Here is a 26023-nt window from a genome sequence, read left to right as displayed (position 1 = left end):
GAAAATCAACTTTAGCTGTATTTGAAACTCACCTCTTTCTCAGTTTATTTTACCTAATTCTATCTTCCTCTGCTTCTATGTACCTACACATAGGGTTTTCTATACAAATTAGTAGAGCTTTCTTATTAAGCATCAGGTTAAAAAGATCCAGGGTAGCAAACAGATCTTGGGCTCAAGTGGAGTTCAAGTATCTTGGTATTTTTTCATCATAGATTTAAGGGTCAAGCTAAAGAGTGACCAACCGATTTGCAGATTTTTATCAAAAGCAACGAGTGTGTTAGTTCTGCCTGCTGTGATGAAGGAGGTGAGTCAAGAGGCAAAGCTCTGTAATGGTGATGTTCAAGTTTCCAACCTCACTTATGATAATGTGACCATCAACTAAAGAGCAAAATCTCAAAGGCAATGGGCTGATATTAGTTTCCATCCATTGGATGGAAGGAGATCCCTTAGAGATGAAGTGAGGAGCTTTGTTCTGTAAAGGCAATCCAGACTAGCTGCTCTTCCTCATTAAAGGATTCTTAGACTTCAATGCTACATTTACCTTGTTGCTGAATAAAGGCGGCTTGGGGTGTCTAATTTACCAAAAAGTATGTGCCATCGCCATTCCTATGCAAATTAGTCATGTTGTAGTGGCCACATAGTTCATTCTGAGAGAAGCTGGTTTAGCACGTCATAAACATAGACCCCAAAGGGGTCCATCTATCATACATTTTCAGTGGTCTCTAGTAGGTATTAATGCCTTAATTTAAGGTGGTGTGTGCAATTTCAGGAATTGGAAGTGAGCCAGATCGGAGTTGAGCTCACGGCAAGATTTGGAGTCTTATTTCCTGATGTCTGGTCATCCCACCTCTTATTGGATAACAGCAAAGGAACTCACCACTGACTCCACAGTATATCCACAAATAACTAAAGCCCAACAGAGTTCTACCGTGTGGTGGAGTTGCTAATGCTAACAGTCAGCTTCCATTCATTAAGACATTCTCTTCTGTTTCCTGGACACTAAACCAACAACAGTTAAGTGAGAGTGTGATGTAGATCTGTCAGGCTTCTCAAATCCTAGAGTTTCACCATATTTTCCATCAGAAGCTAATGTAAATAGGGGTAAGACACAATTTCCACATTCCACCTGCATGTTAAACTCAGATTGACTGATCATTAAAAAATATATAAGTAAAGAATGGTTTCTCAGTGAAAGGCGTCTTTAATTCATCATGCCATTACTCATCTTCGGTATGGTCTTAATGTGTGTAGTTTCTAATTCCATTTTTGGTTCTTTTTAAAACACAGGAAATGTATCTCTTTACCTTGCTGACAGTTTCGTTTTTCCAACTGCAAAACATCCTCAGAGTTGAAGCTGATGGTGCCGTCACTTCCTACTCCGTTTATCCACGGGAAGCAGAGGACGTTGTCGCCCTCTGCTGCCCACTCTCCGACGATGCAGTCCCATGCACGATCCAGTGTGTAGACCCCATCATCTCTGTTCATAGTCCCACATCCACGTCTCCTTATCTCTATAGCTTCTTATATCCATCTTTTGTATTTCTGTTGTTCAGTGTTTATGATCCTTGTGTGGTCCCAGTCCATTACATGGTTTTCTCTTGTGCAGTGATCTGTTACAGCTGACTTCTTTATTGCGCTTTCTGCTTCTTGTTTTGCTGCTCGTGTGTCTTCGACTTGTTTCTCTCTCGTACTCCTTTCTATGTTCTATTGTTCATGTGTTGAGTTGGTGTGCGATTTCTCCTATGTACGTTTTATTGCAGAGTTTGCATGGGATTTCATAAACAACTCCACATTTAAGTTTATGTTGTGTTTATGAAAAAAATACACAACATAAACACACCAACAAAACCATACACAACAGTTAGAAACAGACTAGTACACCCAAAAGATAAGATACCAGCTGGACTTAAATGTGGATTTGTTTACGAAATCCCATGCAAACTCTGTAATAAAACAGTTCTCATGTGTCAGTTCTCAGGTGTCAGTTCTCAGGTGTCAGTTCTCAGGTGTCATTTCTCAGTTGTCAGTTCTCAATTGTCAGTTCTCAATTGTCAGTTCTCAATTGTCAGTTCTCAATTGTCAGTTCTCAATTGTCAGTTCTCAATTGTCAGTTCTCAATTGTCAGTTCTCAGGTGTCAGTTTTCAGGTGTCAGTTCTCAGGTGTCAGTTCTCATGTGTCAGTTCTCAGGTGTCAGTTCTCATGTGTCAGTTCTCAGGTGTCAGTTCCCATGTGTCAGTTCTCAGGTGTCAGTTCCCATGTGTCAGTTCTCAGGTGTCAGTTCTCAGTTCTCAGGTGTCAGTTCTCAGTTGTCAGTTCTCAGTTGTCATTTCTCAGGTTTCATTTCTCAGGCATCGGGTCTCAGTTGTCAGACATCGTCTAAGTCAGGGCAATTTCAAACAATGGCAGGGGAGTCGGGACAACTGCAGTGTGTGTCCCGCATTCCAGCCTCCCCAACGCCCCCGCCATTGTCTGAAAGCGCTGGAGCCACGCCAAGCCGACCAAACTCTGTGCGCTCGTTGCCCTTTACCCAGTTTTTCCTGAAACCGGAGGCTTTTTCCCATGGTCTGAAGTCTGACACCTGACAACTGAGACCTGACACGTGACAACTGAGACCTGACATCTGACAACTGAGATCTGACAACTGAGACCTGACAACTGACAACTGAGAACTGACGACTGAGGATGTCCTAAAATGTACGCCGTACCGGTGGCTCTGTCCTCAGTCTCCCTACTAGCTGCAGCAAGCAAGGGAGAAGTTCACCCCCCTGTGACCAGACTACAAATGAACCGAGAATAAGTACAGCTGCAGCTGGCTAATTAAATGTGGCAATAAAAACAAAATCAACAGAAAAAGTAAATTTGTAGTTTCAGACAAAATTGTGGTGTTTTTCTGCTCATTTTTCTCTTTCATTTATTATTTTTTCCTGAATGCATTTGGTTAATGCAGCTTTTGATTTAATATAGTTCCTGTCATGGTTCTCAACATTTACTTCATATATTCATATTTGATTAGAAATAAATGGTACATGTTCACATGAATTTTTTGGTTCCATTAGTTTTCCTTTTTCCATTATGCTCTGTTTTAATTTCTCTGTAAATAATGGGACATTGTGAGTGCTTTTGTTTTGTGTTCAGATTTACACCCCCCCCCCCCCAATTAATGTGATATAATAATAATGAATACCCCCCCCCCCAACTCCCCACCCCAATTCATGTGAACATGGTACGTGTTCACATGAATTTTTTTGGTTCCACTAGTTTTCCTTTTTCCATTATGCTGTCTTAATGTCTCTGTAAATAATGGGACATTGTGAGTGCTTTTGTTTTGTGTTCAAATTACCCCCCCCCCTTCCCCAAGAAAAATAAATATATAACTGATTGATAGAAATGTCGGCAATTATGCAAATTAGGTCATCTTATCCTTTAGTGATTTCATTTGAGACAGCCAATAGCTACTTTTAGTTGAGTTGGCATCAATAGAAGAATCATACACACCCTCTCTGATCTGGGAACATGTTGGCGTCTTACATCAAGAACCATAGAGTGACTGGTTTGCCTCGTGGAGCTGCTTCCTCCACAACCTGACCCTGACTAGGCAGCTGAAAGTAGACAGCTGGATCAATTCACAGCAATTTCTCATTTAATTTATTTTCTAGATCTGTATCCCCTGTTTTCAAGTGTTTTTTCTCTCTGTTCCAAGATGACTGAAACCTTCTTTTAAACACAGAATACCTTGTAAACCAGTCTCACTTTCGCCCATTATTTGTTGTTATGTGGTCACAGCTTTCACCTCGTCTCGTGTTTGTAGTTTTTATTAGATTTAGGCTTCTAAAATGACACATTCTGCAGTAGCAATTACATCTTGCAATAGATTTACACCCTGTAAAGGTGGGAAGACACCTGAGCTAACACTTCAAACAAGGCACATCAATATCCTTAAGCTGTGGGTAGCTCTTCAGTGAGAGCAAGCCCCTCTAGGTTTTCAGCCTCACAGGTCTCCAGAGACTGTAATCTACCCAAAGTAAGAGATGTACAACACTGAATTGCATTGTTCTTAATGGCCAACAAAAATGGTATTCTTTCAAATGTAGACCACCCACACAGTTCTCTCGTTACCCTACATTATGGTGGAGTATTAAAACGCAATAGCATCAAATGAAAACTGTATTCTGGTAAATATGCTGCTTGTCATTTTTAGCTTTCTGTAAGCATCTCTGCCACCAGACTCACTTGTCTCTGATTTGGAGGTCACTGGTTCATCTCCCTCTCTGAAGCTGTGCATCGCTTTAACAGCCGTTGGGACAGATGGCCTCCCTCCCCGGGGCTTTTTTTCTGCTAAAAGAGAGACTTTTTTCCCCCTCTCACAAACATTTTTAAATGCTTGCTCAAATGAAATCGAGTTTTTATGCAAAACGCCTTTTGAAGGTTTTGTTGTGAACTGGCACTGGTCTTAAAAAAACTTATATGGCCCAACTCCTGCAAGGGCACAAGTAGCCTGATATGGGATTGTTTTCATCTTTAACATCACTACAGCTAAGAAAACCACAGTCAATGTCCCTTTCAATTTTTATTTGTAGTTCCGTCTATTGGATTTCATGCAAAAATGCCCGATTAATTTAGATGTGAGGGGTTGAATTAATTAAGTGACTCTCCAAATAAATATCAATTTATTCTGTGAAGAGGCCTTCATGAGGGATAACATTATTAATCTGAAAGTTGTGTGGCGATGCCCTTCCAACTGCGTTAGGATGGCAGTGTGAAGGAAACCAAAACAGGATGCAGCCAGTTAAAAAAATAAATAAATAAAAAACATCAGTGAAGGGTTTTGAAAGTCAATATTTTATGCAAGACTAACTTTTTGCATCATTTTGTGTTGCTATGAGGATCTTGATATTTCTACAAACACTCCAAATGTGAAAAAAAGACCCACCCATCTAAATTGTGTCAGTGTTTGGTTTCAGGAACTATATGTCTAAAACAAGCCATTTCAAAAGTTCCCTGTTTGTGATGTCATAAACGGGGAAATTAGCACTGAATCATCTTTAGGAGTAGCGGCTCTACCCTGAGCTCCTCTCCAATGTCAGAACTTCTTAGCATATAGCAGAATGAGCGGGCGTGGCCAGTATCAGTCTGTCTTAAAGTGACAGAAACCTGAAACGGCTCCTTCTGAAAGGTACAGAAACTGCCAAGAATAACAATAAGTTGTAAATTATTAACAATGTTCAAGTCATCTCATGCTGATAGTACTTTACGAAGCTTTTAATGAAGGTTAGTTTTGCCTTACACTGTGTTTTACTGAATTATTTACAACTTTACAGCACAAAGCCACAAGAGCAGCCTTGAGGACCTTGTAATGTGTAAAATGCATGGTACTGTGAAGGTTTATATAGTACTGAACACATGAACCACTGTAATACTTTCCATGACAGGAGTTGTGGCAAGATTTTTAGAAATTAATCTTCTTTCTCTGGTTAGGTCTTTTCTGACTAGCATTAGGCTCATCACCAGAGGTGTGGACTTGAGACACATGACTTGGACTCGAGTCAGACTTGAGTCATTATTTTAATGACTTATGACTTGACTTGATAAAATCTATAAAGACTTACAACTTGACTTGGACTTGAACACCAATGACTTGCAACTTGAATCGACTTACATCTGTTGACTTGATGATGACTTGAGCATATTTTGTATTTTAGCACTAAAGTGGCACGGCATGGACAAAAATCATAAATCATTCTTGGTTCTGGGTTTGATCTTGTTCTGCTAAATGCAGCAGCACTTTGCTTACAATCAACTTCAGTTGCACTTTCTGCTTGTTTGAGCAAATAAATGAAGCTTTAAGAAGCTTTATTTCTGGAATTTATTTATTGTCATTAAATTAAAGTTGGACAGATGACTTAATTATGACTTGAAAATTCAAAGTTAAGGATTTGGACTTGACTTGGACTTCCACATCATTGACTTTGGACTCGACTTGGACCTGGTTGTCTTTGACTTGGACTTGACTCGAGACTTGACTGGAAAGACGTGTGAGTTACTTGTGACTTGCAAAGCAGTAGCTTAGTCACACCTCTGCTCATCACTCTATTCTGAATTAAAACGGTTAGTTGTGTATCTAGCCTGGCAAGCCCTCCTACAAATGTGAATACATAATGTGGCCATGACACCTAGGTCGTGAATCAGTGAACAAGTGAACTAGTAGTAGCACAAAGAAAGTAGCATGTTATTATCAGGAGAGGGAGAAGGTTATGTATTCAATTGAAATTTGCTAAAATATCGGTAATTCCATGTTGTGTAACCTTTCCTGCAGGTTTATTAACATGTCCTAGTCGTGCTTTACTTGATTTTTCTGATTTCATTCAGACAAGAAAGGACTCCAAGATTCTTGTTGCTCTTGTTTGCTTTCCCTCTATTTTATTTTTTTAAAGAAACAACAATCGAGAAGTTTAAAAGACCTGTTCTTTTTCTGGCAATAAACTTGGATTTATGTTGAAGGCTTCTACACAATAAGCAGGGAAATTGTGTCAACTTGTCCTTCTTTTAATGGTTTTACCCATTTCCAGGTAAATCTTATTTCTGTGTCAACTCGAAATGGGTAGAAATAAAAACTTAGACATATCTTAAAAAGAGGAACACCGTTGTACACAACAGCTTGATTCGGATGTGTGTTTCATTGTGCTATTTGAACAACTGAAAGATGTCAGAGCTGCCTTCTCCTGTTTCTGGTCGCCATCAGGTCCCAGTGAAAAAAGACGTCAGAGTGTGAAGAAGGTCTATTACGGTCCTCCATGAGTAATCAACACACGGGGTGAAGTTACAGTCGGAGAACTTGAAAGTGAAGAAAACGCCAAAATCTAGACTTGAGGCAACATGTGAGAGAAGAGAAAAAGCAATGACTCTGAACAAAGGGCAAACACAAGGCCGGAAAGCTAAACAGAACGCTACAATGACAAAGAAAGAGTAGGAACAACAAAGTGACTATCAGGAATGATGTAATCATCCAAACACAAACAGGAGTGGAGCCGTTTACCCCTTGGCTTTTTCTTTTCTTTATTATCTTCCTTCTTCTTTCCTTCTAAACAAATCTTCAGGACACAATGCAGCTGACGTCCAGATTCCCCGACACTCTTGTGCAAACCCGTCTGAATCCAGCTTTCTATGAAGGCAAGCTCGCTCTCCTTCAGATCACAGAAAAAGAAGTGTGAGGTACTCCTAATTTGCATCCGGCATGTCATCAGGATTTGAAAGTTTGAGATAATTCATAAGAATTTGAGGAGACAGCGCTGTGTGACCCCGTGGCTTTGGAAATGGATCAGTAGGAGTGCGTGACAGAGTCTATCCTGTGGCAATCTCTCGTAATGCGTTTGGAAATACCCAAGAAGGGTGATGAAATTCTGCCACTTTCCCCAACCCGTATCTGTGCACTTTCAAGTGAAACCAAAAAGCCAAAGTGAAGAATGATAATGACATATAATAATCGTAACATCTGTGTCGTACGGCTGGAAAAGAAGGCAGCAATTGGTGAAGATGGGAGATAGACCAGGACAGAAGCCAATGCAGCCAATCCTGTCAGGAAAACTAAAACGGAACATTGATGGAAGATGGTTGTGTGGGTTGAGTGGCCTTGGATGAAAGAAGCTCTAACACTTTCATCTTTAACTTGTAGGGAACAAAAATCAAACCCAACAGATTGCTCAGTAGGGAAGAGGGCCGAAAGGTGAAAGGATCTGCACTCTAAAAGCATTTGTCGGTCAGTAATTTATCAGGATTCACGTCAGTCTCAAATCTTTACTGTAATAGAAAAAAAACAACAGAGAAGATCAGCATTTTGAATGATTTTTTTTTTTTGGCTAACCTGGCAGGATTCTGAAAATATTTGCTCCTTGTCAAACCTCCTTAGACACAGTTTATTTTTTTTTACTGTAAATAAATAAATAAAGTTTTTAAATCAATTTTTTGGTTAAACGTTTAAACATAAAGCCAGATATTAGTGCCAAAAGAAAATACTTCAAATAAAAAATAATTACTGAAATGAAAAATAAAGGTGGCAGTTGTTTAATTATTTATTTAACATCCTTAACTACTGTCACGCTGCGAGCGCAGGAGGATTGGACCCAAAATGCAGAACATCGCAACTCGAGGCAGGAGAGGTCGTTTAGATTTTTTTAAAAATCCTTTTATTAGGATGAGAACTGAAAAAAACAAAAACTAAAGGACACGAGGTGAAATATCTAAAGGTCTGTAGACAAAAACAAAAGCTCTCGCATGAGCCAGGATCTATAGTAACTAGAGGGGGACAAAAACAACGCTGACAAAGACAATGGACCGGCAAACACTGAGGGACAAGACATGGTTTTTAAACACAGAGGGAGGTAATCAGGGGAACAGGTGACAGGTGTGAGGAGTGAGATCTGGAGGGAAGACAGGTGCCATCAATAACCTAAATGGGGGAAAAAACTAAGCAGGAGGGAAGATCAACATTAACCTATAAAACACTGAATAACTAAACCTAAAGACTAAGGGCAAATATAAACCACTACTAACTAGAGGAGGACTAATACTAAATCAAATAGGAACTACCAGGGAGTGACTAGGGGGAAACATGAGGGAAGCCTAGAGAGAGCTGGGGATCATGATGAGAAACAAGGGCAGAACCTGGAGTGAGAACAGGAAGGGGCTGGGGACCAGAGAGACACAGAACATTACAACTACGGCAAAATGGAAGTAGCCCACCAAACTAAAAGCACTGGGAAAGATCCCAGAGCTCATTTGACATTAAGATTGTGTGAGTCTTTGTATTGTAGATCAACTGAATGGATTCAGACATTGTTACTATCAAAGATACTTTTGAGGTGTTACAAATGAGACACCAATTGTGATTGTATTTTCGGCAGACTGCTCCAGTCAGAATTTGCACCGCAGCCAGATTTTTTTATTTTACCAGGGGCGGATCTGAAGGGGACCAGGGGTGGATCTAAAGGGGGCCACAGGGCAACTTACAGCCCTGCTGCCCACCTTATTTTACGTCTTTAAAGGTGTAATTTGTAAGAATTGTGAAATTATTACAAAAAAGTCTAATGTCTCAGTCAAGTTGGAATGAAGGTTATACTTACATAGATTTAATTCTCAGCCAGCTAGGGGTTTGTCAGTTTTATTCCTTTCAATAAAACGAAATCGAGACATTTTTCTTTCATCGACCATAACGTCACTTCTGTATGTCTATCTATCACTACGCTATCACTGTCACCATGATAAATAAATAAATGTTGTCTATAGCATTTACATGTTCCTAATTTTAAATCCTTAGAAGATATTATAAATAATAAAACATCTGACTAACCCAAAAAATAATGTACCTTATTTAGCTTAGTGCAAACATGTTCTTGTGTTAGGATTTTTCCTCAATATGATCAATGGTAAAGTAAAACTTGATGTGGTTTTCATGTACTTCCATCAAAATAACAAAGTATGAAACTTTGTGCTCGTGTGATCTCTGCTCCGTGTCTCGTCCCCACAATGAGCTCCATATGGCCTTGTCCAGCCAGCTGTCCACTATATACCCACATTTAGATTCCTGCTCAGCACTGATACGACTGCAGTCATCAGAGGCATTGACACCATGAGTCCTGGTTGCATTTGAAGTCTGCTGTGAAAAATGTGAACACAAAAGGAGACAGAAATGTTTTTGGTGAGGTTGCAGAGCTGCTTATCGGCTTTTTGTGCCAAAATATTATTGGCACGGCTTTAATTCTCAGCAAGAGTTAGGAAGTCAAAGGATTGTTGCTACATGCATGGACCAGAGACTTTAAAGATGGGCCAGTGTAAAGTGAGATGACTCTGGATTAGATTTGTTTGTGTTTATGTTTATTCATTTAGCAGACGCTTTTATCCAAAGCGACTTACAATTTATGACCTATAGGGCGTGTTGTGATCTGTGGGGGAAACCGGAGTACCCGGAGGAAACCCACGCATGCATGGGGAGAACACGCAACTCCACGCAGAAAGGCCGCAGCCGAGTTTCGAACCTGCAACCTTTGTGCTGCGAGGCAACAGTGTTAACTACAGCGCCACCATGCAGCCCATGCAGATTTGTGCAATAGGATCAAGAATAACACTTTGGAGATCAAACAAATATTAAGTCATTGAGAGAAAAAATTATCGTTTTAAAAGAAAAACTTACTGTCTGAATCAGCTTCTTAAAGTGATCATGAAAAACACTTAACAAAAATTAAGAAATTCACAGAAAAAACACTAAATATGGTTGCAATTCTGACACAATCAGGACTTAATTTGAGCCGGCTCTTGCCGGAACAAGATCCGGGAATTATGTTATTTTGAAAGGATGGTTCCGGCAACTGTCTGCAAGGATCCGACAACTCACATGACAAACTTGTGCAGATAGTAAGATTTATTTTTTAAACGTTTTTTTCTTTTCAATGTCTTAACATTTGTCTGATCTTCAAAGTGTTTTTCTTGATCCTATTGGCACAAATCTAATTGCATAGATGACTCATAATGCACATGCTCAGAAAATTATTTTTAAAAAAGGCTCTGTGGCCTGTATTAAACAGTGGTCTTGAGATGGTGTGCAGGAATCAAAATAACTTCAAAATCATAACTTTTGACAAATTTAGTCCAAATTTTTTGCAAAGAAATGGAAATGATCAACGAAAATAAAGTAGTAGACAAAACTACTACTACCCATGTTTCCTTGAATGGCCGAAACTCAGCTCAATGTCTCTTTTTACGTTCATTTATGGAGGAGGGATGGACACATGGGTCATGTGGGGTTATTTTAATCTGTAAGGCACTTTGACTTGAATCAGTTGTACGAAAAGCGCTTTATAAATAAAGTTTGATTTGATTTGAAAACTCTTCGGTAAACAAGTTATTAGCCATGTCTGTATTTGCCCTGTGCTGCTGCTTGTGATATTTACACTTATAAACACCAATAGGTATAAATTCCTATCAGAGGTGTGAACAAGCTACTGCTTTGCAAGTCACAAGTAAGTCACAAGTCTTTCCAGTCAAGTCTCGAGTCAAGTCCAGGTCAAAGACAATCAAGTCCAAGTTGAGTACAAAGTCATTGATGTGGAAGTGCAAGTCAAGTCCAAGTCCTTAACTTTGAATTTTCAAGTCATAATTAAGTCATCTGTCCAACTTTAATTTAATGACAATGATAATAAATAAATTCCAGAAATAAAGCTCCTTAAAGCTTCGTTTATTTGCTCAAACAAGCAGGAAGTGCAACTGAAGTTGATTATAAGCAAAGTGCTGCTGCATTTAGCAGTACAACATCAAACCCAGAACGAAGAATGATTAATGATTTTTGGCCAAGTCGTGCCACTCCTGTGCTAAAATATCAAATATGCTCAAGTCATCATCAAATCAACAGATGCAAGTCGTTTCAAGTCGCAAGTCATTGGCGTTCAAGTCTGAATCAAGTCGTAAATCTTTATAGATTTTATCAAGTCAAGTCAGAAGTCATTAAAATAAAGACTCGAGTGTGACTCGAGTCCAAGTTATGTGACTTAAGTCCGCACCTCTGATTTCTATGTGTTGCAAAATTGATGATAGTTTAAAGGTTTATTAAGTAATGTAGCATACACTACTATACATGTTTTTCTTTGAACAAAGGCAACACAAGCAATTTATATAATAATAATAATTGAATGCAACTTTTACTCAGAAATGTCAGAAAAATCCCTTCAATAGCAGCTTTACCAAATATGTTGTATTAAATATGAGTAAATGTCAGAAGTATTTGGTTTGACCTACCCAGACACAGTGAATTTTAAAAGTGTTGAAGATGCCCCAAAACAAACAAAGGATTGCGCTTTACCCATTTAATGTTTAGATCTGTCAATACTTTTCACAGCTTTTCTGTCTCTCTCGTTTCCGTCTTCTGTTTGCACCACAGCAGCAGCAATAGGTGGAGTGCAGCAGCTGATAGTCTACTGCTGACAGGGCTGCTGCACCGCCAAATTGCTATAATGTCCTGTCATTCAGACAAACTGGGGGGTGAAATTAAAAAAACCTGGAAAAACAATTTCCTGGAAACAAATCTTCAAGTGTAGGCAAGCAGCTGAAGCACATTCACTACCGAGCAATGAAGGAACAATTATCCAAATTATACACTTACTTCTCCTGAGGTTCAATTAACCAAATGGACTGCTAAAGACCTGTAAAAGCCATTCAAAATGTCTTCAGTCATTTTCACATCACCTCTTCTTCGATACAGTGTCATTTGCCATTAAATTATTTTCATGGGACTTGAGGAAATAAGGTGTTTGAGAAACAGTTTGAAAGAAGATAAGCTAATTATTATTTCTAATCAATGTGTTGACCAAAAGGCAATTGGACAGGAGGCGGCCCATTGTAGCCTATGGGTGTTTCTCAATGTCAAGGTGCCTTGCTTACGAGGACACTGTCCTTCCTTGGTCAAAGAAAATGGTTAAATGGAACAGACTTGCATCACGTGACCGCGGCTTCCACGGCGGTCATGTGACATCACAAGACACGGAAGATAACGTTATATTTTATACATGTAAGTTTCAATGAAAGTATATGCTGCAGGGTGAACATTCAGGGCTTTTTACTTTTTAAATTGTGTAAATATTTATTAAATTAACTATATAAGTGAGTTACTACCACTAGCCACCGAAGCTGCGACTAACGAACCATGAATAACTTTTTGGATATAAAAAAAAAAACATTTTAAATTAGTTAACTTACATTTAAACTTGAAATTTTCCCCCAAATTAGCTGCCGGCTTGTGATCCGCCATCCTTTTGAAAATACCGCAGTGTGTTCTGGGTAATTTCTGACCAAGGCTAGGCTACAAGACAGCTCCCGTGAATCCTTGCTCAGCTAGCTAAACGGCAAACAAACACCTCGGTAGAACATGCACATTGGAATACATCTTGGCAGTTCCTGATGATGTATCTCCTAGCCAACCGGAGGTGGGATCAAGACATCAAGTCAAGGTTGCTTGGCTGTCAAGGCACCTGGCCTTGCAAGGCAATGTCTTGCTAGGCCAGGCGCCTTCCCTACAAGGACACTGTCCTTCCTTGGTCATAGAAAATGGTTTAATGGAACAGACTTGCATCACGTGACCGCGGCTTCCATGGTGGTCACGTAACGTCACGTGACACGGGAGACAACGTTATATTTTATACATATTAGTTTCAGTATAAATATATGAGCCTTTTGCTTTTTAAATTGTGTAATGTTTATTAAATTAAAAATTTAAGTGAGTTACTACCCGCTTGCCACCAAAGCTGCAACTACTAAGCAACTACCAACAATAGATAACTTCTTTGGATCTAAAAAAAAAAAATTTTTTTTTAATTAGTTGACTTACTTTTAAAATTCAAAATTGTCCTTGAAGTAGCTGTCGGCTTCTGACCCGCCGTCCTTTTAAAAATACTGTGCTGTATTCTGGGTAATTTTTTACCAAGGCTAGGCTACAAGACACCTCTTGTGTATCCTCGCTCGGCTAGCTAAACGGCTAACAAATGGAGAACACACACCTCGGCAGAACATGAACATTGGAACACGTCTTGGCGGCTCCCGATGACGTATCTCCTAGGCAACCGGGGTGGGACCAAGACATCAAGGCGAGGGTCCTTGGCATTGAGAAACACCCCCTATATCTATGATGGTCAGAAGAGCTGCAGCCTAAGTCAAAAGGCACACACTTCCCTCTCCCCAGCCACTTGGGCCAGCTCTTCCGGGGGAATCCCAAGGTTTCCCCTGGCCAGGCGAGAGACATAATCCCTTCAACGTGTCCTGGGTCTCCCTTTAGGCCTCCTCCCGGCTGGACGTGCCTGGAAAACCTACTGCTACCTAGTTCTACTCCGAACCCCTCCGTGATGACCAAGCCTCTCACCCCATCTCTAAGGGAGAGCCCAGCCACCCTGCGGAGAAAACTCAATCCAGCCACGTGTATCCACAATGTTGTTCTTTCGGTCACTACCAAAAGCTCGTGGCCATAGGTGAGGGTAGAAACGTAGATCGACCAGTAAATCGAGAGCTTTGACTTCCTGCTCAGCTCTCTCTTCATCGCGACAGACCGGTGCAACGCCCGCATCACTGCAGATGGAGCACCAATCCACCTATCGATCTCACGCTCCAGTTTTCCCTCACTTGTGAACAAGACCCCAATATACTTAAACTCCTCCACTTGGGGCAGGACCTCGTGCCTGACCTGGTGAAGGCATTCTACCCTTTTCCGACTCAAGAACCCCCCTTTCCCAAAAAAACCTAAACGAGTTAAATAAACATTTTTTTAATAGAATAGATCAATATAAAATGCTTTAGAGTAGTGTAGCTAATTTAAGCTAGATTAGAACATCATGCCACTATAGAATAATACAGTATAGATCATAATTTTTAAACAATATGGCATATTTTTATAAAAGCAGATTACTGTAGCTTTGGACGTGGGGGGAGGGGGTTTCATGCCTCCCCCACTTTTTCCAAAGTCAATTTTTGTCCTCTGCATTTTTACCATCTAAAAACAATAAAACATTATATTAAGTAGACACTGGTTGAGCAACAACCGCTTGTGTTGACGGCTGTTTCCCAATAATAATAATAATAATAATAATGCATAGGTTTTATATAGCGCTTTTAACCACTGCTCAAAGACGCTTTACAAACAGAGCGAAGGAGACAGTAAAATAAATTAACAGGCTATAAACGCTTGATTAAACAGATACGTTTTCAGGAGTTTTTGGAATTTCTGAAGTGAGTCAGCAGTACAAATATGTTGGGGGAAAGTTCCATAAGGTGGGAGCAGCCACAATGAAAGCTCTGTCCTCAATTATGCGATGTTTTGAAGTTATTGTGTGAGAGAGGAGATTGGAAGCAGAAGATCTGAGACAGCGAGAAGGGCGGTGGAGACGCAAAAGGTCAGATAAATAACAAGGGTGAAGATTATTGAGGGCCTTAGAACCATCCATAGACCATTTATTGGCTCTGCTGATACTTGCTAACATGTGATTGGCCGTTCCTGCCACCTGCAGCTCTACATTCCTCACATCGCAGGCTGTAGTTTTATACATAGTTTTTCTATACTTACTGTTAAGTTTTAGAGATCTGACCATAAACACACGAGGACACCGAGCAGTTTTCTGGTTGTGCAGACACACCGATATTTGGAGCGTCATAGCCCCGTGCTGATTGGTGGAATGGCTCCATGGTGCAAACTATGACTAGCTTGATCTCTGATGGTTGGTTGGGTGAAATCTCATAATTACAAGACATTGTTTGTGAGTGGAAGTGTCTAAGTATAGATGGTGGTGCTATCCTGTAGACTATAAAATTGTTATAAGTGGTTCATATAAGTGGTTCTTTAACATGAACCTCTTTATTCCCAGGTCCAGAGGCTGGTTTCAAATATAACATGGCAGCAGTTATAAATGGAGTTTATAAAACAAGTGTTGATTAATGGAACCATACAGAAATATGTTGCTAATATGTTAATGTTAGGAAAAAGCCATTTATTTCTATTTGCACATATAATGCATACATATTCTCTTATCAGTTGCATTTTTTTCCATTAAGTAGATGATATTTTCTTGTTTCTTTACCATAGGCTAACACCAGCTAATTGCACAGCAGCAATACAATTCTGCACAAACCTGCATCAACAAGGAGAGGCAGCAATACCCAAATCCATTTATGCAAAATCATAAAACATCAGAGAGGCATCAGTGAAAGTGATTCTGTCAGATCACAATTACACTACAACACTTCCATATCTCATGCTCTAATATCAATTTAAAGATAGACCCAATTTCACCTTCTCAATGAAAAAAAAATATCAAATCACTTACAAATAGCGATGGGTACCGAATTCGGTACTTTTTAAGGTACCGACCGAATTCCATAGTACCGACTGAGCACCGATTCACATCATTTGAAACGGTGCCTCGTTTCGGTACCCATCCTTCATAACGAGAACTTGCCTAGACAGCTGCGCATGCGCAAGAGCGTTATGTCGTCAGTTGCTGCGAGCGAGTTGTAAACAGAGCAGCACGGTAGAAAGAACGCACGCTAACGCTTGGGTCCACTTCACTAAATGTGATGGGTAACTGGGTGATGAACGATCTAAGTGAGACATCATCATCTTAATCTGCTCCGGTAGGTAAATAAAATGTTTAAGATAACGTTAGCTTGATATGTTAGCTTCCGTTTCGCTAATGGTGCGTTCGCTTTCTCGTCGGAATTCCGAATCTCCGGCTAGAAGAACATGAACGCGCTCTAAAGTTTGGCTTCACTTTACTAAATGTGACGGGTGATTGGGTGAAGATGAAACCGGTGACAACAATCTAAGTGTGAGGCATCATCGTTTAATCTGCTCCAGCAGCTAAATAAACTGTTTAAGATAACGTTAGCTTGATACGTTAGCTTCCATTGCCACCATTGTTATCATCTAATGGTGCGTTCGCTTCCTCCTCGGAAATTCTAACTTCCCAGTAGGAAAAATCAATTGAAAAAGGACGGAAAAAGGAATGAAGATACACCGTAAATTTAGTTCACAGTAAAGATGTTTGCTTCAGTTTAATTATCAGCTTATAAAACTACAAGGACGATGTTAAAATACAAACAGTTGTATGCTATTAATCATGACATTTATCAAATATGGTTATAAATTGAGAAAAATATATATTTAATTATAAAAGAGGATTAAAATATTAAACACTCAAAAGTATCTAAAATTGGTACCGTTAAGTACCGGTATCGATTCCTAGGTACCGGGAATTAGTACCGAATCGATTCAAATGTAAAAAGGTACTCATCCCTACATACAAATAAGACAACTAGATGACCAAACATAATGGAATCAGTTTGACCTCCTGAGATGAGAAACTTCAAATCTTTTCGAGAATTTTTAAAACATCGATGTTTGGAACCAGATTCAGATGAGCCTAATGTTCTTCTGCTTGAGTAGAAATTTACTTCAGAAAAATGAGAGGGTTAAACTCTGGTCAAATATGCTTTTCTTGTGTTAAGACGGTAAGGCCAAAAAAAAGTAAACTGTTGGGAACTTATAATCATACTGAAATTATAACATCATTTTCTCATGAAAACAAGTCATTTTGATAACCACTGCTGTCTGCAGTAAAAATCAGTGAGTAACAGTCAACTGTTCATGTTTAATAGGTGTGTTTTATTTCTGTATATGAATGACATTAGCATGCTGCGAGCACTATTAGCAGAGTGAGACAGATATGGAGATAAACACTTTCAAATTTACCTGAAAACATGTTATTTTAGCTTTAGATAAAACTCGTCTAGATTAATAAGAAGGCATTCAACTTAGAATACTAATTTATTTCTATATGTATGTGTTCTGATTGTGCATTGCTAGCACTTATGTAATTAATCTTGCTGCAGGGTGAACATTCAGGGAGAGAATAATGAAAATTGATGAAGTTATGAAATCTAACGTATATAATCTTCATGTTCTATTTTAAGCAGGATGCATAAAGGTACAAGATCAATCCATCCATCCATTTTCTGAACCCGCTTGTCCATGTAGGGTCGTTGCGGTGGCTGGTGCCTATCTCCAGCGGTCAACGGGCAATCAGGTGGGGTACACCCTGGACAGAGAGCCAGTCCATCGCAGGGCAACACAGAGACACACGGGACAAACAATCATGCACACACACACACTCACACCTAAGGACAATTTAGACAGACCAATCAACCTAACAGTCATGTTTTTGGACTGTGGGAGGAAGCTGGAATACCCGGAGAGAACCCACGCATGCACAGGGAGAACATGCTAACTCCATAAGATCCCAGGCCGGGAAGCGAACCCAGGACCTTCTTGCTGCAAGGCGACAGCTCTTACCACTGCGCCACTGCGCAGCCCACAAAATCAATCATAAGATAATAATAAAATAATACATAACTTATTTGTCAAATGTATCTGACACTGGTTGCTCAACAAATGGCAAACTACACCCAAATTTAATTAGTGTACGGTTTTTTTTAGCTGGTTGTTTAGACCCCAATGTTTGTATCAAGAATATAGTTCTCGTGCATGAGTCCATTCTCTGTTTGGTTCCTGCTACATAGCTACACTTTTCATTAAAGACCCATGCTTTTAAAAAGAACTGCACAGAGTTCAGGGCAACCGAAACACTGGTTTAAATGGACTTTCATGCCATAATAAAACATCTCAAAATAATGAATGAATGAGTGACACTATTTTGTCCTGATAGTGTTGGAATCTGAGTTAATCTAGGTTTACTTAAATGGATTTGGATTAACAAAGAATCACAGACATGCAGTTTTAAAGTTTTAGATATTTTCAGCTGAGCTGGTTTTTTTGTAGCACTACCAGTGAAGTTTTCACCCAAGAAAACCATGTAAAGTTAAAGGTCATCTTTACTCATATTTTGGGGCAGCAGTAGCTCAGGTGGTAGAGTGGATTGCCCCATGATCGGAGGGTCATGGGTTCGATTCCAGCTCCCGCCAGGGGTATCCTGCTGTTGTGTCCCTGGGCAAGACACTTCACCCAACTTGCCTGTGTTAGTGGTGGTCAGAGGGGCCGACGGCACCAAATGGCAGCCTCGCCTCTGTCAGACCTCCCCAGGGTGGCTGTGGCTACAAGTAGCTTACCATCACTAGCAGTGTGTGAATGTGAGAGTGTGTGAAAGCGTCTTTGAGTGTCTAGAAAAGGGCTATATAAGTTCAATGCATTATTGTTATTATTATTATATTTTACTGTGTTCAAAGTGGTTTCTAGTAGGAATGAATGCCGTGTAAGTATTTCTCTGGGGAAAACAAGCTCTGGTGCATCTGTTTGACGATCTAGACATGCGCAAGAGGAGAAAGTGGGCAGAACACGGCAGGATTTGGAGTCTTGTTTCCTGAAATTCTGACCTCTCTCCTCTGATTGGCCAACAGCAACATAACTCTATCACTGACTCTGTTTGCTTTGTAACATTGTTGTTTTATCTCCACAAATAACACAGTCTTGAAGGAGTTCTGCTGTGTGGTGGAGTTGCTAATGCTAACAGTTAGCTTCTACTAATCGAGAAGTTCTCTGCTTCCTGGACACTAAATCAACAACAGCCTTCCTCGTCATGAGTAAAGATGGGTGAGTCCATAAACATTAAACAAAACTGTGATGTAGATCTGTCAGGATTTTGCTTTAAATCCTAGAGCTTCACCGTCTATTTTTTTTATCAGAAGCTAATGCCGGAGATAGATGTAGGAGACCAGTTTCATGTTCATCCTGCATGTTAAACTCAGAGCGACTCATTGATTTCAAAAATTATAAGTAAAACATATTTTTGCAGTAAACCTGCTCTTTAAATGAATGAATGGCCCTTATTCCATTCTTCTATCTATCCAAACAGAGGATGTACAAAGAGCCATCTAAGATATAATCATTCCACAAAAGCTTGCTTCAAAAGATCTGAGCAATACTTTAAAGAAATTGTTCAAAAGCAATTAGCTTTTCATTTACTTCTCATTAGCTACCAAGCAATGTGTTTTCCTCTCCCATTGTAAAGAGATACATTCATCGCTATACGAACTCTACCAAACTCCAGAGGAGAATCTCTCTGTTCTTCTAGCGGAGGGACAGCCATTATTGCTCTCTTCATCAGCAGTGAGCCAATTTGCTCCACCAGAGCCATTTGGTGGATGCTGGTGTGCAGACAGATGTTGAAAGGTAGAGGGCAACAACAGAACTGTCATCGTTTGTCAGCATCCTGTCTTAGCAATGAGGGAGAAGGCTGTCTAGACGTCCTCACTCTGAGTAAACAGGCAGGTGGCCGCTTCATTTTTCTTAGCCAAAGACAGATGAGTCCAACGTAACCAGAGGCTCCACAGCTCTACACAACTAAGTCAGAATCACTGTTGAGTTCTATCTCCACCCACCATTTCTGGACCGTTCCACCTTATTTCTCCAACATTACTCTGAAAGTGTGGGAAAAACCTACGTATAAAACGGCTCCATCATATTTTCCTAGTAGCTCAATATGTCAGCAGCTCGCTACCATTTTAATTAACAAACAATCAAACAAGTCAACAGAAATGTCCATGTGAAAGCTGTTCTTAAAGCCCTTGATCCCATTATCAAAATCAAACGGACAAGAAAACACTTAGGAAAAACAAGCTAGCACCCAATCAGGCAGTCCAGTAAATAAAATAGTCTGACGCACAAACAGAGCTGCCTTGGGACGGCGAAAATCAATTAAGTCAAGGGTCTGCTGGGCGTTAAGAGGAGGGGGGATGTGTGCTGTTTCTTCCTGATAAGAAACATTTCTATGCTTGATTTGGTTATGCCAAGAGAAGATTATCGCCTGGCAGGAGCAGCAGTAGGCCTTACTCATTAAGTGGTGGGCTACTGCCAGTCCTTTGCACCAGAGCCAAGGTTCTAGTACATTGTAATGGGGGGGCTGAGTGAACACCCAAACACAGTGGGATCTTTGGCTTGCTTGATAAAAACCAAACAGCTTGCTTTATCGAAGATTAGTTATTAACCTTGACAGTATTTTATTGGCACAGATTTCCTCATCAGGTGCTTTGATGCCACAGTGGAGGTGGTGGTTTCCTCGAACAATGAAATGAAGCATCAACATGTGTCCTTAGATTTGCTTCATTCTTATTAGCTTTTTTTTTTTTTTGGAAATGATTAGTGGTGTTTGGGGACTCTTTTTCTTATCTTTTCTGGACCAGAATTTGTATTAAGAAGAAAGGAAACCACAGATGAGTCGTGATGCCAGACAAGCTGTTCAATGCATGTTGCATTGCACGTAGAAGCAATGTCTTTGTGAAATGTTTCTTTGCTTTAGAATAGCTCACATTAATATTTGTGAAAAGCAGTGGTGGGCAGTCAGGGCCAGCAAAGCCTTCTCTGCTGGCCTAAACATACTCAAAAGCATAAATGTATTTTTTTTCCTTTGGTAATTATTTTTAAATAAAAAAAATGTTTACTGGTCTATTTTCTTTATATCCTATTATACCCACTTGGCTGCGCTGCTTCCAGTGTTAAAATACCAAGGCTGGGTGTTATCCAATCAGATTTAAGCTAGGTTGTGTTTTCAGGCAGATTAAGTCTGCCCTAGGCCTTCAGAATCAATCGAGAAGCCCACTGTCCGCTGTAAGTGAACAGAGATGATCTAGTTGCGATAGCCAATCAGCTCACGAGTCAGCGTGGCTCAGGCCAGCTAGCTGGCCTCACGCAAAAGTTGACATGAACGCATCCTGTGATTGGATAAGCAGTAGTTAGAACTTTTCTAGCGGCATGAAGCAAAATATCAAAACTAAACACGGAGATTTGTATCTATAGGCAGCTATCGGTGTGTTTTTGAACACATGATGGCTGCAAGAGGAGAAGGGACCGACTTGGTGGCCGATTAACTTGCCACACCATTTTCAAGACGGACCTTTCAAGAAAAAATGGATCTTGTGAGAACAGGTCGTCTGACTCCAATGCTAGCTGGCTTGTCCCAGCAGGGGAAAGGATTTGTTCGTCATTTTCAGGCAAGCAACTATGAACGGTACCCATGGCAAACAGCTTCAGAGAACTGCTGCAGGTTATTCTGCTGGGAACGCCTGTTGCTCGCATCAGATGGATTTGGTAGCATTAAAGCGCATTAAAATGTACGCCAGAAACACGACCGGGCAGACACGTCTTTCAGCATTAGCCTCCATGTCCGTAGAAAAGGATCCACTCATGGACCTGAAGCACACAGATAAACTGTACAGAGCCATTGAGGTTTTCCTGAGGAAAGAAAGAAGGATGGATTTTATTTTCAAATGAGCAGGAGAGGAGGAGATCCATGCTGGACATTTATGTTGGTGAGTAGAAACATTTATTAGTATTTTTTAATGTTTTGTCATTTTATTTTGTTAATAATCAATAAATGATAACGAAATAAAATGGCAAAATGAAATTATTCTGTGTTCTGTTTCTATGCAATTTACATTGTGAATGACGTGGTGTGTGCAGCTGCGCCAACATGTTTGCGGTACAATTTTCTCCAAAACAAATGCAAATAATGTGTTTGCTTTACTTATTTATTTTATTGTCTCATCTCTTAAACCCGTCTTTCATTTCTGAGGTTTGACGGTATCCGTGGTCAGCTTCCTACTCTCAACTGGGAATGCGAGTTTGATTTTAAAGACTCTGGAAATTATGTGTCTTGACCAGCCACTGGTGTGTGTGTGTGTGTGTGTGTGTGTGTGTGTGTGTGTGTGTGTGTGTGTGTGTGTGTGTGTGTGTGTGTGTGTGTGTGTGTGTGTGTGTGTGTGTGTGTGTGTGTGTGAGAGAGGTTTCTCCAGCTGTGATGTCCTATTGATGGTATTTTAAGGTGTATTAAATTAGATTGGACTGAATAGGAAATCACTGAAGGCCCAGGGGTGGAACGCACCGCCCGCCACTGGTGAAAAGTTTTTTTTCCATCTGATTTTTGGAGGGTGTTTTTGGTGCGTACAACTGTTTCAGGAAGGCAAACACGTTTCACAAAAAAAGCAGGCACGTCTTGGCTAGTAGAAGCTAAATATTTATGTTTAGTGCATGGTCAAGCATTATGATTATCACCAAAACGTCAAGCTCTCTTGGTAAAAATGCTAATTTATATGCAAGTATTACCAGGTTTCAAATGAGGGGGGAGCCTAGGGGAGCTCGGCTTCCCCGAAAGGGTGACGCGCTCCCCTGGAAGCCCTCAACTGACACACCCAGGTGGAGTCCAAAAACACAATTTCAACACATGATGTTGGTCTATCTTTTGATCAAGTTTGGTAAAAAAAAAAAAAAAAAAAAAAAGATTTCAGCGCCAGTACAACTGCATCAACTCGTTCACAGAAATGAAACCGCCTGTCACGTGTAATTGGTGTGTGTGTGGCACTGTGTCGAGCCACTGAGACCTAAAGTAAATATGACCTGACAGCAGGAGAGAAGGGAGAAAAGGCCCTTTTGACCCCTTATTCATCTTTCTCCTGTCACTGATAGGGCTGCTGGGTTATGTGATGGAGAGGTGATTTTTCCGAGGAGAGCATGAAGACACACCACAGTGTCACCAGGAAAAAGGGGGTTGGGTGCAGAAGGTGGGGAGGCATGAAATTGATGAATAACCTTAAATACAAGCTAATGTTAGAGCATTTTCTAGTGGAAACGGAGGGCAACGTAGATAAGGATTAACTGAAAGGAGTTTTTCAAACAGAGGATGTATGTGAGTAGCCTCTGTTGTGTGTCTGTTGTCTTCGCCTTTGTGACTAAAGCACATAAGATAAATGGTCTAAATTGGAAAATTTGACAGTAATGCTTTCATCTTTTTTCCCTCATGCTCCAATAGTGTTGAATTCCTTCGGTAAATGAAAATTGGAAGACGTGTGTGTGTGTGTGTGTGTGTGTGTGTGTGTGTGTGTGTGTGTGTGTGTGTGTGTGTGTGTGTGTGTGTGTGTGTGTGTGTGTGTGTGTGTGTGTGTGTGTGTGTGTGTGTAAAGAGATTAGAAAAAGAACAGAAAAGGGGAGAAAAGAGGGGAGACTCGGCTGTTCATTCAAGCATAATTCCATTACAGTTGGTGGCTGCTGTGAAGAGGAGCCATTAGAGGTGTAATCAGGATGGATGGATGAGGATAAGGGGAGACACTATGAGCAAGAGAGGATATACAGATGATTGAGCCATAGGCTGTGACCCATAACATCCCAATGGAAGCAGAACTTCAAGGGAACGAAATGACACCTGTCACCAGGGGTAATAATGATGTCTCTGATGCTTTTTGCACTACCTTTTGTGCCCTCACTCTTTCTCGTCTTTGTTCTGCTGTCTCTCTTTTGATGGGTGAAAGTACATCTATTCTAAGTATTATTTTTATCTTAACATATGTAAAAAAAATATCAAGATTTATTCTAAAGGAATAATGATATATCCAGTTTGGGGAATTATAACTGACGCATTCAATCCTTTAGGGTTGCTAAACCAAGGCTGAGCTGCAGATGTAACAAATCCAATAAGGACAACTGAAGTAACCCTCTCCATGAAGACATTCTCTGGTCAGACAGGTTATACTGTATAGTCTCTTCATTAGGCTCTAGGTATGCCCTGTGTCATCTTCCAATTGGGATGTGAAAGGAAAACCTCTTAAGGAAAACACTTGTGAGTCATTGTAATCAGATGCCTGAACCACCTCTGCTGACTCCTTTAGATTAGAAGAAGCAGTAGCTTTTATCCCAGATGGCTTTTGTATTGCGATTGGGACTCTGCCGGTCCTGCTGGGCAAATTGCAAATTTTGTGGGAGTGGGAGGTTTGGAGGTTGCAGAAAGCAAGAACGGGCAGCTAAGAAAAAAAAATCATCTACGTATCAATCTTCTTTACGTGCTTATCCACGCTGGGTCGCGGGGGGCTGACATGAACATGTAGACACCACTTTGGACGCTGGCAAGCATGGATGCGTCTCCTCACTCTCCAAAACTCAACGCAGAATGGGCAAATATTCCCATTGTTGCAACAATGGTTACAACAACCGGTGTATTGAAAACAGATCATGTGCGATTACTATTGACTTTTCTTGCCTACCTGATGGGATTTGATATTCTAATTTATTTTCTTTAATTACATTTCTACTTTAATTATCATTCCACACCATCTGATTTTGTGAAAAAGCTTGATAAAATTTGTGTTTTAGTTTGATAAGCACCTTCCTCAGTAGAAATGAATGCAGTGCAACACAATGGCGCAGATTACTTTTAAGCAGGCGGGGTACACACTGGACAGGTTGCCAGTCCATCGCAGGGAAACGCAGAGACACACAGGACAAACAACTGGAGGGAAGGCAGGTGACACAAATGATCTAAATGGGGAAAACAGAACCAGTGGAGGGCAGATAAACCTAAAACATAAAACTAAACCTAAGACTGAGGGAAGGACATACACACACACACACACAAAAACACTGAGCAGGGGACAAAGAGGCTGGAGCTACAGAACGTGAAGGAAGACCTGGAGGGCTGGGGATGAATGAATGACACAGGACCTGGGAGGAATTGACTTTAAAGGGCTACAAACATAAGACACATAATTGAGACGCAGACAAAGGACACATGAGGGCGCTATGAGAACACAGAAGGGAATCTAGAGAGGGATGGAGAAACATCAGGAGGCACATAAGGAAGGGGCAGACGCAGACCATGACACAGCGTGAACATGCAAACTCCTTGCAGAGAGACCCCAGGCCGGGATGTGAAACCAGGACCTTCTTCCTGCAAGGCAACAGTGCTAACCACTGCGGAACTGTAAGAAAAAACTGCAGGTTCCACATTTCCTAGAAGATAGAGTGCACCTACACAGCTAACAAAATCAAGGCTGGAGAATAGGAAACAAAAATTTGATACATGGAAACAACAAAGGTGTGGCACGATCAGTGAGACCAATTCAACATTATGCTTAACCCTAATCTTTTGTTGGCCTATGTGGAGAAGCAGGAGTGGACAGTAATGGTAAGAAGTTCACCACACGGAGCTCTGCTTCTCACCTTTTTCCCTGGGTTTAGGTGGCCACTCTACAAATGAAGTCCATTTCAGTGGTTTGTATTGAGTATATTGTTCTTTGGTTATGATGGAAACTCCAAGATCATAAGTGAGAGTTGTGGATGTAACATCAAAGAGAGGACACCACCTTTTGGCTCGACCAGCTAGCAGGCTTAGTGTTATAGCAAAGCAACACTCTTATTGCTGCTGACAACGTCTGATCTGTTGGTTCGTGCTCCATATTTCCACCCTACTTAATTCAAGGAATTTGGAGTCCTTCACTTGAGGTAAAGGCACACTGCAACCTAGAGGGAGCATCACACTTTTGCCAGTTGAAATCCATGGGGTGGAGGAGGAGCTGATTCTTACAGAACCAATTCATCTGCAAAGACTAGAAATGAGACATCTGAAATTGCGCCCTATCCTATCTTTAAACATCACAAACAGGATCAAAGAGCAGGGACTGTCCCAGTTGAGTCCAACTTGCACTACAAAATTTAATAATGAAAAAGGT

At 40.5% G+C, this 26023-nt stretch overlaps 1 protein-coding gene across 1 annotated transcript in view; it reads left to right on the top strand.

The window, feature by feature from the left end:
- LOC139070257 (uncharacterized) overlaps window positions 1-2381 on the top strand; it is a 295005-nt gene extending 292624 nt beyond the window's left edge. Inside the window, exons 2-3 of the mRNA XM_070551987.1 lie at window positions 2196-2306; window positions 2350-2381. Of these exons, the coding sequence (XP_070408088.1) occupies window positions 2196-2306; window positions 2350-2381 (143 nt within the window). The remainder of the gene's footprint in view (window positions 1-2195; window positions 2307-2349) is intronic.
- Window positions 2382-26023: the final 23642 nt, after the last annotated feature.

This window comes from Nothobranchius furzeri, chromosome 6 (assembly GCF_043380555.1).
Source record: "Nothobranchius furzeri strain GRZ-AD chromosome 6, NfurGRZ-RIMD1, whole genome shotgun sequence".
NCBI lineage: Eukaryota > Metazoa > Chordata > Actinopteri > Cyprinodontiformes > Nothobranchiidae > Nothobranchius > Nothobranchius furzeri.
This window is presented reverse-complemented; position numbering and strand designations above follow the sequence as displayed.